General features: G+C 41.0%; 1 protein-coding gene across 2 annotated transcripts; it reads left to right on the top strand.

Moving 5' to 3' along the window:
* The first annotated feature begins 204 nt into the window (after positions 1-204).
* On the top strand, positions 205-18,442 carry zyx (zyxin). 2 transcript variants are annotated; one of them, XM_042489334.2, is made up of 10 exons: positions 205-471; positions 8,075-8,310; positions 10,297-10,553; positions 11,338-11,433; positions 12,270-12,830; positions 13,083-13,224; positions 13,678-13,847; positions 14,613-14,791; positions 15,272-15,392; positions 16,203-18,442. In XM_042489334.2, the coding sequence occupies exons 2-10, from the start codon at positions 8,088-8,090 to the stop codon at positions 16,314-16,316; spliced, it is 1,863 nt and encodes a 620-aa protein (XP_042345268.2). In that variant the 5' UTR covers positions 205-471; positions 8,075-8,087; the 3' UTR covers positions 16,317-18,442. The 2 variants fall into 2 exon arrangements, with proteins under 2 accessions (XP_042345268.2, XP_042345269.2); XM_042489335.2 differs by lacking the exon at positions 205-471 and adding an exon at positions 680-997.
* Positions 18,443-18,519: the final 77 nt, after the last annotated feature.

Below are 18,519 nucleotides of genomic sequence, written 5' to 3'. Positions count from 1 at the left end.
CAAGCCTCTAGCCCCATTATCTCTCCCTCCCTCTCGCTCCCTCTTTCCCTCAGTCTGACCTTACAAGGAGAGGCAACAGGGTTGATGTCATTGAATGAAGAATGCTGCAAGAATCCAGAGAGAAAAGAGAGTGGGGAGAGGAGGAGGGGTCTGACTGGACAGTGTATGAACACACACACACACACACACACACACACACACACAGAGAGAGAGAGAGAGAGAGAGGTGCTGTTTACATAGTAATACACAACTCCTGAGCCAAAGTAAAACGAGAGAGAACTTGTTTGGAAGGATGGTGTCATTCCTTTTCCAGGCTGAAAAGCACAGGGGGAGGGTCTAATAGCTGGAGAGGGGAAGAGAGAAACAGAAGTTACCATTACAGTCAACTCTTACTCAGCCTGGATCAAGAGAAAAAGAAGAACAAAAGGCAGAGGGGGGACAGAATAAGGAGATACGCAGTGTATTAACAGGGTAAGTAGTTGCATGTGTAAGTGTATTTTATTTGTTGTGATAATAGGAGATGGCATGTGTTACTTTTTTGGAGGGCTGGCACAGTTTACCTAATAAGGTAAAGTCTTTTGTCAATGCAAGTTTCAGTGATATCATAGATTTACTGATACAACGTTATTAACACCTCTGGGAGTGGCATTTTTGTGATGTGACAACTAGTGTGTGTCTGTCATGTGGCAGCGTTTTATATGGCATATAAAAAGTACTGCAGGTTTTGGTTGAAAAAAATACCTCTGATAGGGCGGTGTTACATTGTGTCCCTTGCTCGTAAAGAAAAAACCGTACTGTAGGTTTGCTTCACCAGCTGATGGACACCGACGATAAGGAATGGGCTATGCGGAAGCTCCAACAGGAAGTCCAGCCAAAAAGTTGACAAAGCTAGCAAGCTAGCAACGCAGGAGTACGCCTTTATACACCACAGAGAGTGACAAAATAGTACACTTAGTGACAGGACAGTCAAGAGAAGCCGTCTGCTTTACTACATGAGGTAAGAAAAAAAACCGGGGCCGTTTTAGCCGCTGAAACTGACCACGGCTTGTAACGTTAGGAAGGTTAGGGGTGTGCACGAGTGAAGCTAGCCAACGTTACAGTTGGTGTGATTTGTGATAAGCCAGAGAGGTTATGTTAATGTTTATCACACAAGGTGGCTGCTCGGACTCTCGGGTGAGTGTCTAACGCCATTCATATGTCAGTGGATTTAATTTCCGAGCTAACGTGTGTCAAATAAACGACGCTAACTGAAGTAACGTTACCTGATTTAACCTGGTGTTTGGGCTGAGACACGCTAACGTTTCGAACGTCGTGAACGTTCGATGAAATGTTCAAATAAACGTTAGAAACGGATTTGCTTTCAGCCACCTAACGTTAGCACAGTTAGCCAAGAAAACCTTCATCATTGCGTATATTGCTGGTGAATTATTAATTATTATTATTATTATTGACCCGGCTTTCTGTGTTTGTGAAGGCTCACACATTGCTGTCAGCTGTCAAAGCACTAGCTATCAGTTGGCTAACGCTATCTTATCAATGGAGTCCCAAGGTGGGTGGAGCACAACGGTGCTGCATGTTTAACTTATTATTGATAAGTGCCAGGTAAATAGAAATTCGTGATCAGATGGCACAGCCCTGTTTGGCCATGCTGAGACGGCCTATAAGTATGTCTTTTCACCACTGAATGGCCTATATTCATAACCTAATTGTGTCTCATGTCATGTATGAAGGGATGCGATGAGATAAGCCACAGCTCAGTGCATTAATAGGGGATGTTGCAGAATTATAGCCATTTTAGCACAACACTTCTACAACTGTGAGAATGTAAAAGTCCTGTTATTATCAGTGTTAGCCACACTGCTGTGCCTTGCGTCACTGATTTGCCTTTTCATCAGCTAGATTGGAGGAGAGCCACAACCCAAGCTCACAATAAACTGTGTTTAAGGATAAGTTAAAGTAAGAAGGCTCCCGTTTGGGTTAGCCTGAGGTTAGTGCGGTGCTCCTGTTTGGAAAGACTCAGATCATGGTCAGTGACGCCTCAGTAAATAGGTGTGGCAAATGGAAATCTGTGAATGGAGATGATCTATGAATGGCTGCATACTACCCTTGATGACAAGGGTGACGAGGAATCCTACTTAATTGTGGCTTCCATGAGTCAAGACAGGCAAGCTATTTTAGTGCGTCCCTTTGCTCCAAATCCCTGCAAATATGAAGCTCTTTGATTTAGTCTCTCTCCCATCTTGTGACTTGTCTTTGGCCTACATACGTCTACTGTGATGTCAGGGAAAGCAGATAAGGTTCTTTTGGTGAAAGCTTGACATGGAACCCATTGGCTGATGTTATTACCAGTTTTGAAATGTTGCCTGCTCAATCAGCCATCTAACTGTAGTCTGAGAGGGAGCACAACACTGGTGCCCAATGCATGTCCACTGACCTGTAAGATTGGACTCAAAAGGGTTGTTTGTCCCCGCATTAGTGACCCCCGGCCTAGACACGCTTTCCCAGAAACTGGGTGTGCTATTAACATCTGAACAATAGAGAGTTTGATCAACAACACACTAGTCACTGATACAGTGACCAACCAGACGGCGAGGGAGTTAGTTATCTTCAGGAATTAAGGTTACCGTAACTGTCAGGGTAACTGCCTTTTTGGTAAATAAAATTACGTTTTTTGTTTTATTGCTTTAGTCAGAAAATTGCAACAAAAATGTTAAAGAATATACTCAATTTTACTGAATATATATGGGCACATTGGTACTTAAAGAAAATATCACCTCCACAATGTAGGCTAGTTTTTTTTAAGGAGATTAGGACAAAAATGAAGTTCAGTGAGGCACCATGCTGTAACTATTCCATATATTACCCTTTAAAAAGCAGTAGCGCAGTATATAAACCAAATTTAGTTCCTCTGTAACCTCAAACTAATGAACCACTGCTGAGACAAACAATTTTCCTTTGAAAAGTGTGGTAAACTCCTCCGTAACAGCTACTGCATCACATAGTCTGTTGCCATCACAGGAAAGTGGGCGTTCATGTGAAACTTATCAACATTGAGACAAAACACAAGGATAATAGAAAGTGTGACACAGAAATTGCAGTCTTACTTTTGTTTATTTGAGCTCTTTAATAGCCTCATGGGACTTATAATGTTGAGTCTCAAGTGCCTGTTTTTAAGTCTGGAAGAGGTCTCCCTGTTCTGTAGGGTACTGTTGTTCATGTCCTTCAAGGTAGTTAGGTGTAATGTATCTTATCCTAAACTCCTCCAAAATGTGGAGCAGAATTTATGAACAAATTTTAATTTAAATTTTTAAACATAGTTTAAAAAATGACAAATAAATCTACCTTATCAGTCCCTGATAAGATGGAATAAAAACCAACTGGGTTGCAGTATCAAAACCAGGGTTAAGAACCATTTTTGTAGCCTGTAAAAGCTCCACGTTCAGCCACGTGGAGTTTATACAAAGTTCAGACGCTACAGAGTACAGCGTCTGATTTATCTGAGGGCCCTATCTAAAGGCCCCATAATGCCATCCTCCATCCCAGCTGTTAAAGTAGAAATGATTAGATGCAGCCTCAAGTGATGTCACTCAGTTCGTAGTCAGTGAGAAGTCGAGGAAAGCACAACAATGACAGAGATAAAAATGGTTGTGGTTTGCCACAGAACACAAGCCTGTACATCAGATTGTGAGTGAGAGCCAGAGCTTAAAACAAGCTCTCAGTCCTTGAGCAAAGCAGCAAAGATGTATAGGAAGAGAGGCTGTTTTAGAGAGAGGTAAAAACGGTGATGTCATTGAGTTGTAGTGCCAAATATGTTCCTCAGTCGAGGGTCTCTCTCATTTCAAGGATCAGGTTTCAAGATAGATTCGCAGCAGGATGTCTGGAGCGCAGCGTTGGGCTGATGTCACCGTATTAAATCCCTCAGGACCGTATCAAGGAGCAGATGGAAGTTGACCACAAGTTATTTTCACTGTTGAATAATTGAAGGGACTATTACACATTGTCTCTTAGAAACAAGGTAGCTAAAGTACTATAATGAAAAGACTAAATCACAGTCTATACCCACCCTTGTCAAGCACTCCTTTTAGAAAGCCATTATAAACCCAAGTGTTCTGTTCAGAGCACTTCAACTTTATTTAAAGCCAAGAGCTTTATCTTCACTGTAACCAGTCAATCTTTTTTTGCATTAAGTGTCCACTCTATTCAACTTGAAGTGGGCTTTGATACTTTGATGTAATGAGTAGCCAGCTATTTTTTTTTTTCAAAAGACTGAAAAACAGCTGTCCTTTCGCTCTTTCCTTTTGTTTTGTTATTTTATTTTTCCATTGGTGCAAACTGCTCTGCAAAGTTTCCCCGTGTGCCTGCAGAAAGTTGGCAACCAGAACACGTTGCATCTCCATTAGAGCCTCGCCATCTCCCCTATTGATTCATGCAGCAGTTTTCTGAATTATTTAGATATGTGGGATAGTGAAGTGAAGCAAAGATGGTAACTCCACTTTAAGGACGGTGCTATTTAGGGCCGTGTATCGGTGCTCAATACCTTTTAGATATTGACTGAAATGACTCAGCACCAAATAGTGACAGAACTTCTCCAGTCAACCTGCATTTGATCCCTTTTTGTACCCAGATCCTTTAAAAAAAGAGACTATTTGTATAGTTTTGCTTGCAGCCAATCAACGCAAGTGTTTAATGCAACATAGCCACAGCCTGTGGTGTGGTAAAAGCCTGATGTATTTGACGGAGTAAGCAGTTCAGCATGCTGAGATGCAGCCAAAGCATATGAAAATATTGTTATACAACACATCTGTCTCGTCTAGTGACATTTTACACTACCGAATGCTTCCATTCACATTATGGGTATCAAATTAAGTGCTCTGTTGGTGTTGTTATCACTTCAAGGGTACTGGTATTGTAATTTTTTAACCCTTTGAAATTGAGCAAAGAAAATACTAAGTTACCAAAAAAAGACCTGAAAATTTGATAAAATAATAATAATAAGAAGAAGAATTTTGAATAAATAATTTCAATATTTCTGAGCAGTTTTCTGGAGAGTTTTTTTCATTCTTAATGAGACATCTTAGACTATCTCCAGACAATTAAACACTGCTATGCCTCAAAGGACATTGTGGCCTTGGCCTGGACATACAGTATATGGTTAAAAGTGTTCAACACTTAGGTATTGATTTAAAGGAAGTTGTCTCAAAAAGCAGAAGAAAAAAAGGTCTGCTCTCTCTTCAGAGGAACTGGAGATGATATCATGAGCACCAGAGATACTTTCATGAGCGTTGAGGGTTTTTTTGTCTTGTCAGAACTTGAAGCGTTGCCTGTGTGTTCCAACAAAGTGGAATGAGGATGAAACACTTCAGCTTTTCCTGGTTAGTTTAGCTTTTATTGTCAGCTCGGCCCAGTCTGTATAATAGTTTTCAAGGCTATGTCAGACTTGATCTCTTCCTGGGTACATTGTTTTCCCCAAATGCAAACTCAATTATATCTAAACGGTGTAAACAACTTATCTTGCTAGATTGTAACCCACAGTGTAAACAAAGTCTTCTGTGGCTTTTGGAGAGATTTGCTTGACAGCATAATGTGCACAGGTAATATGTGTAGCAACTTTAAAAGGCAGGGATACAGTAAGTTTAACGACTAGGAGTTCATATAAAAGCCCTTATGTAAAGGAATACAAGACGAATGGTCCAGGGTTCCTACAGCTTAAGGCAAGTTAGATTTAAGACTTTTAAATGTTTTTTTTAATGCCATTTTGAATGAACTTTAAGACTGCTTTACATTAATCAAAATTAAAGAAACAAAAAGAAAAATATAAACGAAGTAGAGTCAGTAAATGTTTTGCACATGGTGTTTATTGTTACATAAAACATGACTTTTTTTGTTCTGTGGTGGAGATGGTGGTAGAACATAACTGGGCAATACCAAGCGTTTGTTGGCGGTTTTTCTTGGCAATTTTGTATTTTTCACACCACATGTGGGACTCCGCTGCTTTGATTCCCATAGTGCTGTGTTTGAAAAGCCTTTTGCAATACTTTGAAAGATTGATTTAAGAAATTTAAAACCAATCAAGGCTTTATTTTCAGATTAAATTAATTCAGTTGAGGCTTTTCAAGGGTCTGAAGGAACCCTTTGGTAATGTCATGGACTTGCACGTATAAAGTGCTTCTCTAGTCACTTGACCACTCCAAGCGCTGTCACATTATGAGTGACATTCACCCATTTGTACAATGGTGGCCACGACTACCATACTAGGTGCCAACTGCTACTCAATTTAATATTCATACACAATTTGAGTTTAGTATCTTGCCCAAGGATTCTTCACCATGTTGGATGGAGGAGGTTGGGATCAAACCACCAACCTTTCGATTAGTAGACTACCCATTCTTGCTGTAGCTTTAGTAGAACAGCCAAAACAGTGAATGGATATTTATTGAAGTACGACTGAGAAAGTAGTCCCACACTCTTCATTTTAGTAACAGTGTCATTTTTGGTGGCATCTATGCTGTATAACCTCCATTAGGATGCAGAGGACAAATGCCACACAACACAGGAGATAATAATTACATATTGTTTGTTCACTGGCAATGGCATCTCCAATTTGTCTAGTTTTTTCCACCTGTGACTCATTCTGTTACAGGTTGGATGTCGTGGCTACATGACATTTATCTTTTACAACCTATGAAAGGCTACATTAATAGTCTTAATTGTTAAACAGCAATAAATTGTGAGTTAAGAGGTCAGTGTGTGTCCAGATGTGTGTGCGAATGTACGTGTTGTGTGTGTTAGTGGAGGGGGTCAGTAAGAACAACTGCGCTTTTGACTAAAGTTCATACTTGGGGGGGGGCAGTGGTCTTCAGGGGAAATGTGTTCAGACTTTGTGAAGAATTTCGCTAGAGACACTGAAGTAACATCAACATTTGTTCAACCGCCGGCGTGTTTGAGGTAAATATTTGAGCTCACCCTCTTTTCGACGCACCTCACATGAAAATGTTATGATAGTTGCTATCATCCCTGGTCTCCCCCCACCAAAACTTGCTCTCATCGTGTTTTATGTCGCAGTAAATAGCCATGTGTTATATATTGTAAACTGTCTCTGGCGTCTGGGAGTGCCGCTCTGTCTGCTCGGTATACATGGCCTGAGGAAATGTTCACACACTTTTCTTTCATTCCACGGTAGACCATTTGCCAAAGTTTTTGTGCTTAAAGACTAACACTGAAGAATGCCTCATGGTTGTTATTTTCTTTTTTACTGCAATTTCACTAAATCCAGAAATAGTCACAGTCCAAACTGCATTTTAAGAGACACTGCAAGCCACAATAAGCCTTCTATTTTAATTAGTTTTGCTAAGACTCTAGGGGCCGAGACAGCTGTGTATCAGTTATAAAGTATACAATGGGTACCAATCTGCATAGAGTACTGTTTTGGCAGTCGATATAAAAGAAGTTAGTGTTTGTATGGGCAGGAAATTAGAAACAATATGCACAGGCTGAATCAATCAAAACTGCAACTTTGGGAAGCAACTGCCAGTTTTTAAGTTGGAAACGCAACAGAGCAAAATAAAAGTGTTCCCCTAAAGATTTATCACTTTTATTTTTAATTTGGGGGGTTTTCATGCAGCTGTTTCACCATTTTTCCTCCGTTTTCATTTTTCTGTGCATTGAGGAACACAGTCAACACAACTCTCAAACATCAAACAAAATTTAGTCAGCATTTTGACATAAGTGCAGTTAATTTTTTCACTTTTTCGGTGTAAAGCCATTGCATACCCAAAATCTGGTTGCAATTAGTGTGTAGTTTTGAGTATTGTTAGGCCAAATGTTTTGTTGATGAGTCACCACCACTAATTCTCCTGCAAAAGACCCAACATGCTTACGCTCCCAAGGAATGCGAGCCCTTTGACTTCAGTCAGCTGATTAATGTTGGTTTCATCAAGTGGGGTAAGAGACTCCTGAATGTGGAGCTGTTTGAATTTAACTGCAACCTGTTTTGTACTTTTTGTTACAAAACAGCCACTCATATAAGAATATTTTTCTGTACCATGTGTTAACTTTTCTATGTTTTCATCCTCAGATAAAAACACAAAATGGAGGACTCCAGTAGCAGCAAGCCGTTCATGGTGACATCCTCTCTGAACTTCAAAGTCACCACACCGTCCTTCTACAACCAGCCAAAGAAGTTTGCCTCTGTGGCACCACCACGGCCCAAAAGTATGACGCCCCCCTCGGCACCATCACCGACACCAGTAGGCACAGCTGTGATTGGTCGAGTGGGAGATCTGCCTCCGCCGCCCCCTTCGCTCTGTGACGGTATGCGCAATGTTTAGGCTATTTTGTGGACCATTTCTGTGACGATCTTAAGCTATGTCCACTCAGTCAGCAGTCCTCCCCTGTCCCACCCCCTGTTGCTTTTTACGTTAGAGCATGCAGAGCTCCACTGATGAGTATAGGACACATCAGTTGTGTGGTACTGTAGTTTTAATGAGTAGTTGCTGAGACATGACGTCACTGTACTTTAATTCCTGTCTTAGAGACATTACAGTCAAATGTTGGTATAGTTACAGAGTCTCATACCTTTTGCTTTTGGGGGGATTTTACTTCATACTTGAGTTCTGCATAATTATAACTCAAGTATGAATCTAAAGATGTCTGAGCTTAACTAAATCATGTACACAGTCGGACATCCCCACCAAATTAAAGGTAGGAGTTTCTTGAGTGCCATAGAGTAATGTTTTAAAAGTGGGCCCCCGTTTTGTTTGCATTGCACACATACATGAGGACATATGCACAGTATGTGGCCGACGCCACTCACATTCCAGCTGCTGGTTTCACACTGTTCAGGTCGACAACTGATGGCGTTTAGGTGCAAAGAGGCGCAGCAATGCACCTCTAAAGGCTTTGGAAGAGAAGACTGGACACATTGCTGTTAACAGTGCAGAGTTTCAAATAGTTTAAAGCTCTAATTTCCAAATGTTTTATAATGCGTTCAACTTGTTTGTGAGACCTCAAGGATACACACAATGCTGTTTGGTATACAGTAAATGAATCTAAACAAGCATTTTCTCTGCGTACAGGAATGTAAGACTGGAAGACATAGATAGAAACATCAGCAGGACATGATTGTGCTAGGCTGGGGCGGTATCTTTTTTTCACACCTTTCTGAAATTTCACAAGGGTATATGGCATATGACGGTTGTGTGCAGCACTAAATTACCTGATCTCCCAGTGCCGTGTTCACTGAAAAACCCACCCATTTAGTTAGTCCACTTTTTTATATTAAAGCCTAAATTCACAGAGATAGATGTGAAAATGTGCTGTTTTTCCTGGCAGTTTCTCTCTGTCATTTCTAGCTGGTTGTTTACAGTCCTGTAATGTTATCCCGACCACAAGCAGTCGCCATGTTTGCCAGCTCAGCTGCCTGTTCACCAATAGACACCAACCTCTGGTGGCATGTGATGGGTACAACATACAATACATCCTCAGTACAGCCTCTCTATAGGAGTTTAATAGAAAGATGAGTATCTGTATTTTTAATTGCATTGAAAATCATAATGTTGTAGGGTTTCCCACACATTGATTTATTTGTGGTGGCATGCTATGATCCAAACATCTGCCACCATTAATTGATTTTCTTTCGTTTTGGAGCTGGACAGTTCATTAGGAGTGCCAGTAATATATATTCATGCACCACACTCTCATAGCGCAGCACGTACTCTGGGCAAAGATGGAGCAGCAGAATCTCAGGGGCATTGAAAGTTAAACTTAACCATTCGTCGTGCTAGGTCTAAACGATGGCATTCACTCCCTCTGCATTAGCAACTCCTCTCATCCATCGATCTGATCAGCTCTAACGGCATCAACAGATCAGTTATCCATTTTGCAGCTCAAACTCCTCAAACTGTTGCTGTGACTTCAGCTATTGCCACACATCAATTCTAATTCTGTGGGAATCACCGCCATCAGGATTTCTAAATACCCTGGTGTTCCATAATGCTATGATATTGCTCAAGCCCAGGTCGTAACCTTTGACTAATATCCTTGGTAGGCTTGTTATGTCAAGAAGTCATCAGTGGAGCAGCTGTAGGTCAGAGATCTCCAAAACTGGCCAAACAATCCCCACAGCTTTTTTTTAAAAAATTGTATTGTCCTGTTTGTCTGTTGTTGCTATAAAGGAATGATGTTTAAGCACTCAATGTAGCTGATAAATAATTGACAGTAAGAATTAGATTGGATGAGTACAAACTGAAACCGTTCTGTCACAGCTTTTAACCAATCAACCCTCCTCGTTTTTGTCAGACTTCCCACCCCCTCCCCCCCCTCCACTGGATGACGATTTGCCAGCCCCTCCTCCCGAATGCCAAACCATACCCTCCGCCTCTGACGCACCCCCTCCTGCCTTCCCCGCTCCACCTCCAGTTGCAGATGACCTGCCCCTCCCAGCGCCCCCTGAGGAGAGTGCCTGTCCACCCTCCTGCCCGTCTCCCCTCCTCCCCACCCCTCCACCTCTCCCTGCCTCCGGTACCAGTATTCCCAGTGCTGCTGGAAACCCACAGGTGAGTCATGATGATATCTTCAGCTAAAGTTGATATGCCTGCGAGCATGTTTCCTCTTTTGGCTGCATGTAACTGCATTTCAGTATAATTTGATCATCAGTCAGGACACTGGAGGACATTGTTGTGGGACCACAGTGGAGTGTTGGCAGGAAATACTGTCTTTTGAAATTTTTCCACAAATGATATTAGCATTAGTCTGGGGTAAATCACTCAGTTTCATGCGTCTAACAGGATTATTGCCCGATGATGCAACTGAAATAGTTTTTAGACATGCTATGAAATGTTTATTGTCGACATTTTTTGTTGTGCTCCATTAATTGCAGCTGGTTTATCAGACTATAAAGGCATCGGTGTATGAAATTAGAAATTATTAGCCACTGTTAAAAAGTAGAATTTAAAAAAAAAGTCTTAAAAAAGGATGAAAACATGCATGCACCTCATGTTTAAATCAGCAGAGTTTATGCTAAATGATTTGCTGCAAACAATCCATTGAATCGAAAATTTAATAATTGAACAGTTTGTATTCTCTTTCATCCAACCAGGGAAATAAAATTAAAATATTATTCATTTATTCATTGTTATAGTTAATCACTCCATTAAGCGTGTTTGTTTATCATTCATTCTTTCAGTGGATAATGTAAACTTACAGTCTAATGATTTCTCAGCATCGCCCATCTTTTTATTCTTGGCTCATCCTGACCTCACAGCTTCATTGTGATCTTTTTATTTGTGTAAATAAATGAACATTTTGTGACTGTTTCCTTCTTCTGTCTTCCTCTGCTAGAGACTGGTGGAGAAGCAGACGAGCTTTGACAAACAGCTCGACTCTCTAACCGACTTGCTGTCTGAGATGGAGACCAGGGGACCTTTCAATCCGAAGGTAAAAAGCATGCAGAGCTGGAGAATACACTGTTACAAACATGAGATGTTAGGATAGAAAGATGAGCCGAAGAGCAGATGAGAGGGAAATGTCAGCAGGCTTCAACTCACTGGAGCTTCAGTGTAGAAGATGAGTCAGACAGAGGGAAGAAGAGACAAAAAGAAAGCTAGGTAGGTCAGTGGAAATAGTTTGGAGAGATGCCAGGTCGGTTTCATGAGTCTCTCTTCATCTGTTCGGGTTGAAAGCTCAATGATAAGTGAACTGCACATACAGCACACCAGACTGAAAGAGAAGACAAAAAGTGAGGTAGCTGGTGATTCACACTGAGAGAGACACTCGCAGAGAGAGAGAGAGAGAGAGAGAGTGATGCACACAGAATTGAGTGGAGAGCACGAGAGGGTGATGAAGCCAGAGTGTGCTGCCAGAAACCCAGTGAGAGGGCCATAAATGGAGAGTGTTTTTATCCAACTGGGAGGTGCTGGATCATGGCAGAATAATGTTGGCTCAAAACCGCAAAATAAATGTCAGAAAGATGAAGCACTTCTGATAAGCTCAAACTGTGGAACGCTTCCAATGTTTACTTTAATCAAAGTACCTCATTCGATATAATAAAAGTGTCTGCTTGCAGCGGTGCAGCGTGCAAGGTTATACATTAGATACAAACTTCCCTCAGTTGAGTAACAGTTTATAGTAAATGGAAGTTTTATGTTGCAGAACAAACTTAATGTTTGTATAAAATAGCTTCACGTTAAATGTCTTTCTTTGCATGTGCTTTGTTTTGAGGTAAAACAATTTATGAAGATGTGATTTTATTGTTGGTGTCGTTTTATTCACAGTTACCGAGCCAGTATTCTTCAGCACCAGCACCCAAGCCTTCAGCTCCTCCCCCAACTGCTCCAAAACCAGCTCTCTCCTTCCTCCCACCCCCTGAGATGGGAGACCGCCCGCCTCCAGCGCCCTGGGCCGAAGAACTCAAAGCCAGAACAAACCGACAAGCCAATCACAACTCTGCACCAAACTCTGCTGCTCAGCCGTTCACTAAGGCCCCGGCTGTCGCCCCCAAGTTCGGAGGGAGAACAGCGACATCATCCTCCTCTCTGGCACAAAAACTGAACCAGAACCTGAACCAGAACACCACCCCAGTGGGTTTTACACCAAAACCTTCCCCTCCCTCTGCCAACTTCCCTCCACCTCCCGCAGCTCCCCCTGCAGCTCCTCCTCCGCCAAACAATATGGCGGCTGCCCCGGCCTCTAATCACATGAAGAGTTCTCCTTTTGCCAGTCAGATGAATGCAAACAAAAACCCTCCTGCTGCTGTGCCTCCTCCTCAACCCCAGATGATGACATCTCCCCCCTCCTCTTTTAACCAACAAATGAAAACTCCCCCTTCAACAACGGTATATTCCTTTAACTTAGTGTAACTCTTAGCTTTGCATGTAGAAAGGCACAGGAAGTGCAATTAAATCTAGATTACAGTCATCAGATCAGAATGATGCATCTCTGTACTTGCACTATCCATTTTCTCAAAGATAAACTGCTCAGTTGTAAATAACAAAATGCTCTATAAGACATGTGGTATGTGGCTGTGTAAATAATGTATATGTACTGTGTGTACTAATGGCTTTGTGTGTATTTACATGTACATGCAGCCCTCTCCCCCAGGCCCAGTTCCTATCCCCGGTGGAGGCGTTCCTCTGAATATGAGGGAAGTGGAGGAGCTGGAGAGAATGACCAAGGACTTCATTAAAGACATGGACACACACGCACCTGTCATTGTCTCCCCTCCTACAGGTATATACACACACACATATAAACGGAGGGTAGCTGTAATTGGAATTCATTGCATTAGTCATATCTAAAATTATTCATAAATATTCTGGCTGAATGTGAAACATTTATGGATATTAAAATGCATTCACGGTTTAGTCTTACACTCAATAATGTATGTGTCATTGTTTTATTTTTAAATTATCTGCAGTGGTTCTCTGTTCACTGTCGCGAATATATATGACCATTAAGCTGTGTGCCTGATAATAAACTTAATGTTGCAAAGAAGACTTAAGAGGTTCAACAGCTGTGGACATTTCTGTCTGCAATATAATATTAAACTGATTAATCAGAGGATGACACTAATTAACACAAGCAGAGCTGTGTAAAAAGATGGATGTAATACTGAATATTCTTGTTTGTATATCTAACTATTTTTACCCCTCTTTCTATCTGCCTCTCTTGTCCCCACTTCAGAGGTCTGTGGGAAGTGTGGTGAGGCTCTGTCCCGCACCCAGCCAGCAGTGAGGGCCATGGACAAACTCTTCCACTCCAACTGCTTCTGCTGCATGAGCTGTCACCGCCCCCTGCAGGGCATGCAGTTCTATGACCGGGATGGATCGCCTCAGTGTGAGGACTGCTATATGGTGAGGATACACACTGAGCTGACAAACACTACAGAATCACACCAAAGGACCAAAAGCTCACACATAAAGAAAAGTTGGTCACCTAAGCATCTTACATGCATTTCAGTACCCATACTTAATTACTTACTTATTACTAAAAACTACCTGGTTGTCATCCTGCCTGTGGTTGCATTTTGCAGCGTACAAGCTGTTCTGGCATTTCTGACCTACAATTCTCTGCACAGTGGAAGATGCGTCACATTGACTGAGCCGCAAACAGACGGCAGCTTGACTGCTCGCTGACAGCAGTCAGTAGCTGCAGTGACGGATGAGGGCGCATTTATGTGACGCACGACCAGTCAAATAGTAATTACAAGGATATTCATTGTTCAAGTGAACAATATAATCATAAAGATTACCAACAACAAAAGAACATAACAGTAGAAAGTCACATATAAAACTGTACTGTCTTGAATATAGTATGTTAGAATCTACAGTAGTATCTTTTTTTTTTTTTTTTTAAAGAAAAAGTATATGATTTGGAACAAAGCTGTATGACTTTAACTTCAGTGTTGCTACAACTCACATGTTGGCAGTTAAATGTCATGCATTTTTAGTTTTTGACTTCTGTGTTGTATTTTACACAGTGTAAGTTCAGTGTTCAGTATCTAAAGTGTGTAGAGTGTGCTGAACAATGCTGACACAGCGAATATACCATCTCTGTGTGCCTCCAGGTTATTAAGGAGTTTCTTATTTCCAGCTCATGTTCATTCTGCTCCTCTTCAGAATTCCCTGGCAGTGTGTTCCCGATGTGGGGAGAGGATCACAGACCGTGTGCTGAAGGCGGTGGGCCAGTGTTTCCACGCCCACTGTTTCCGCTGCAGCACCTGTTCCTGCACACTTGAAGGGGCGCCCTTCATCACTGATGACAACAACAACCCCTACTGTGTCCAGGATTACCACAGGTAGCTACTGTTGTCGATTCCTCAAGGATAAGACAATATGACCTCTCTCTGCATTTCTTGTTATAAGTTATTGTTTTTTACGCTGAAAAGTATGTTACCAAACATGCAGAGTTTCTCAGCACAATGAAGCATTAGCTGCCAAAGCATTTGTTTCAAGGACAAAACAGTTTTAGCTGTTTGGATTCATTCCCCCATTCATCCTACCTATCAGGATTACTGATAAGAGTGGTGGTGCTGTAGGAAAGAGGCAGCAACACTTCTTCACTTGATTTGGACCGATAACAAGTGAACACAGCGTGCTAAACTGTGGATAAAACAATAATACTTGATCCTCACTACCACTGAGCCCAGAGGAAGCAGATTTGATTTGGTTTCATTAGAAAACAATGTTTGGTGTTTCTTAGCTATGGGAGGGTTTGTGTGAGAATTAGCTTAAGGCCATCATCTAACAGCCTGTTTGCCCAAATCCTTCTGTTTCAGGCGTTTCTCCCCTCTGTGTGTGAGCTGTAATGAACCCATTATTCCAGCCCCGGGCAGTGAGGAGACAGTCAGAGTGGTGGCTCTCGACAAGAACTTCCACCTTAAGTGTTACCGTTGTGAGGTAAGACATTTAACACCCCCCCCCCCAAAAAAAAAACACACCACACAGTATATTAAAGGTCCAGTGTGTAGCATTTCTGGGGAAAAGTATTTGTGTAAATGGAAAATAATATAATAAGTATGTTTTGTTTAGAGTATAATCGCCTGAAAATAAGAACCTTTGTGTTTTCATTACTGTAGAATGAGACATTTATATCTTTATAGGGAGCGGGTCGTTTCAGAAATCACGTGTTACACCAGCATGTTTCTGCAGCAGTCCAGACAACTATTCGAGTTTTTTCATCAGCCACTGTAGTTAAAAGCCCCCCCAAGACAAGAGCTTCTGAAAAACACTGAATTATAACGTGAAACTGCTTTATTCAGTGTCTTTACCAGTTGAAATCACCTGGTCTGTTTGTTTTGGAGAGGTAGAGACCTCTGTCAATAACAGGGCTTCCTGCAAAAATAAACATCCTGAATGTCATCAGAGAAAAAGGTGAGCACCAGTAGCAGGTGTTGCCTGGCAGCCTATCTGCGACAAGCTGAACAGCATAGAAGAAACACTTATTTTCAACCTGAAACTGCTTTATTCAGTGGTTTTTTTTGGGACTTTATCACCATGTCAATTTGTTTTGGAGAGGGGAGACCTCTGCCGAAAAACCTTTTGGACAATGAACACTATGAATTCTAAATGGAAGAAGTTATAGTTGCTTTCAATCTATAATCATCACTACTAGAAGCCTCTAAATTCCCCTAAATCTTACACACTGTGCCTTTAATTAAACATAGTAATCAAAATATTAATAAATACATATATTTTTTTGTTCTGTAGGATTGTGCTCGCCCTCTCTCCATAGAAGCAGATGAAAATGGCTGCTATCCATTGGATGGTAAGATCCTGTGTATGAAGTGCCACACCCAGCGAGCCAAGCAAGCTGCGCAGTGATTGGCTGATGCAGCGCAACTCAGATTAACTATGAACCAAAATCCAAAAGCACAGGATTCATTCAGCTGCCGTTTTGCCTTCGCAACAGGGCTTTATTCAGTATATGTGCGCAGGTGTGAGTGTGAATGTTGCTGTGTGGGGAAAAAAAGGTATGTTTGCATGCAGATACGCTGTAGTATTCCCTCGTCTCTGTTCAACTCAGTGCAGAAGTAATGTACTGCATTGAAAAAAACTCCCCTCATCTTTTACTCCCAATATCAAACTCTCTGGTCTCTTATCAAGCCCTCGTTGTGTACTATTTTTTGTGCCAATTCTATGTTTACGCTAAAATTTCCAGCAGAACTTGCACAAGAACAGTTTGGTCAAATGAGCAGTCAGATGAATATAAAGTTGCCTTTCTTTGTCTCTTGCCTCATTATTGTACGTAGCACCATATACTGAGATATTTCCATCTTTCACTGGCTGCCCTCTTTCCCTATGAGCGTTGTAGCTATATCCATGTCACTGAGACACTTGTTACCATAGGGTGAGGAGCAACAAAGACCTCCCATTTGACCACTCTATAGATTTCACCACTCTGATCGGCTGTTAGTAGAGCATATCTTAAACACTTCGGCAGTTGTTGTGCCTGCAAGCATGGTTAATTATGCTTTCCTGCCCAGAAAGTGCTTTATATCAGCCAATCTACTCTGACAGCATTTCAAAGTCGTCTAGGGCTAAACGTTGACTGCAAAAAATTAAAACAGTGAATGTTGCTCCTAGTTTTTTGTGATGTGAATTTGATAATTTACGTGCATGCGTTGAATTATGTCTTGTTGCTCTTTATCTCCTTCGAACATACAGTCTCTATAAGGGGGAGATTAGAACAAAAAAAATGCCATTTTCTTCTAAAAAATGGCTTAAAAGCTGATTTAACAGTGTATTTTTAGATGCATGCTTTTTGGATGCACAAATTACGAACAAACAAACGAGCACAGATTCCATTCCAGGGATCTCATCATTTAAGAAAAAAACCTGTGTGGTTATTAATGTCAGCTGCATGGCTGAAAACAGGACCTATCATGTGATTGTTGCACAGTTCCATAGTGAAATAAAATAGCCTTTAAGTGTCACTTTGACTCTAAAGCTCTCGCACATGATCAATTTTGTATTATTAGACACCATCTCCAAACATCATAACTTTTGATACGCATTTTCATGGAATCTCTTGCTTTACAAATAATATAATTTATGGACCATTTTTTATTAAGTATTAAGATTTTATGTATACCTGTACTAAATAACCTGTCCTTGCAACAGGATAATAGATCATTAGAGGCATTAGAGTTTTAGGTAGCAGATGTTAAAACATATTGACCAACTATTATGAAGCTGTTGGCAAAATTAAGGTAATAAAACAATTACATGAGATTCATTGTTTGACTTTCATGTATGTTTTTTTATCACCTTTTTGTCTTTGAGCCCAGTTCTTTGGTCTTGATCTTTCCCGATCTTACCATGAATACCACTCTTCTTTCCATTACTCATGTTTCGTACTCAAGTCTGTTCATGTCGCTTATATACTATTTTATTCTTATCTTACTGTACTGTATCTCATTGATAAATGCTTACAATTGTTTCCTTTTGAACCTGGAGATGTGCCTTCTCCACTGTTGTATCCCATTGTTCATTTTGAATCGAGCCTGGTTTGCAGCTACAGAAATTCATTCCACAATAAGAAAACAGTTGTTACTTGTGCTCGCATTGAACCTGGTGTAGTATAACACCAGAATGACTAACATGGCAATAGTTATTAATCATTGCATGCTATCTGTTTAGGTGGTGGTGGCATTTCTTCTAGTATTATGTCTTTTGTATGCACCAACTACTCCACCTTTGCGGCCCTGCCTTTGTCATCACTATGTGATATTATGATGATGCCTTCACAGTTGCATTTATCTGGCGTTTTGTTGTGTTATGTCCTATTGTATTACATGCAGATGCCTTGTCTTTTCATATAACTTCTTTTTTTTATAAAGTCCTGTTTGATATGTGTGAATGTGTATATGTTTAAAAACATTACTTAGCCCAACCCATTCCCCTTTGGCTGTATCAAAAGATAAATAAATAAAATGCTGACTACCAAATGTTTCTGACTAATTTGTCATCCTGGGTGAATTCTGGTAAAGTGGGAAAATAGGTAAGTTTGGACTGTTAAGCTCCA

Source organism: Plectropomus leopardus, chromosome 11 (genome assembly GCF_026936395.1).
Source record: "Plectropomus leopardus strain MGB_pleo_1.0 chromosome 11, ASM2693639v1, whole genome shotgun sequence".
Lineage (NCBI taxonomy): Eukaryota > Metazoa > Chordata > Actinopteri > Perciformes > Serranidae > Plectropomus > Plectropomus leopardus.
The sequence above is the reverse complement of the archived record's forward strand: the minus strand, read 5'-3'. Positions and strand labels throughout refer to the sequence as shown.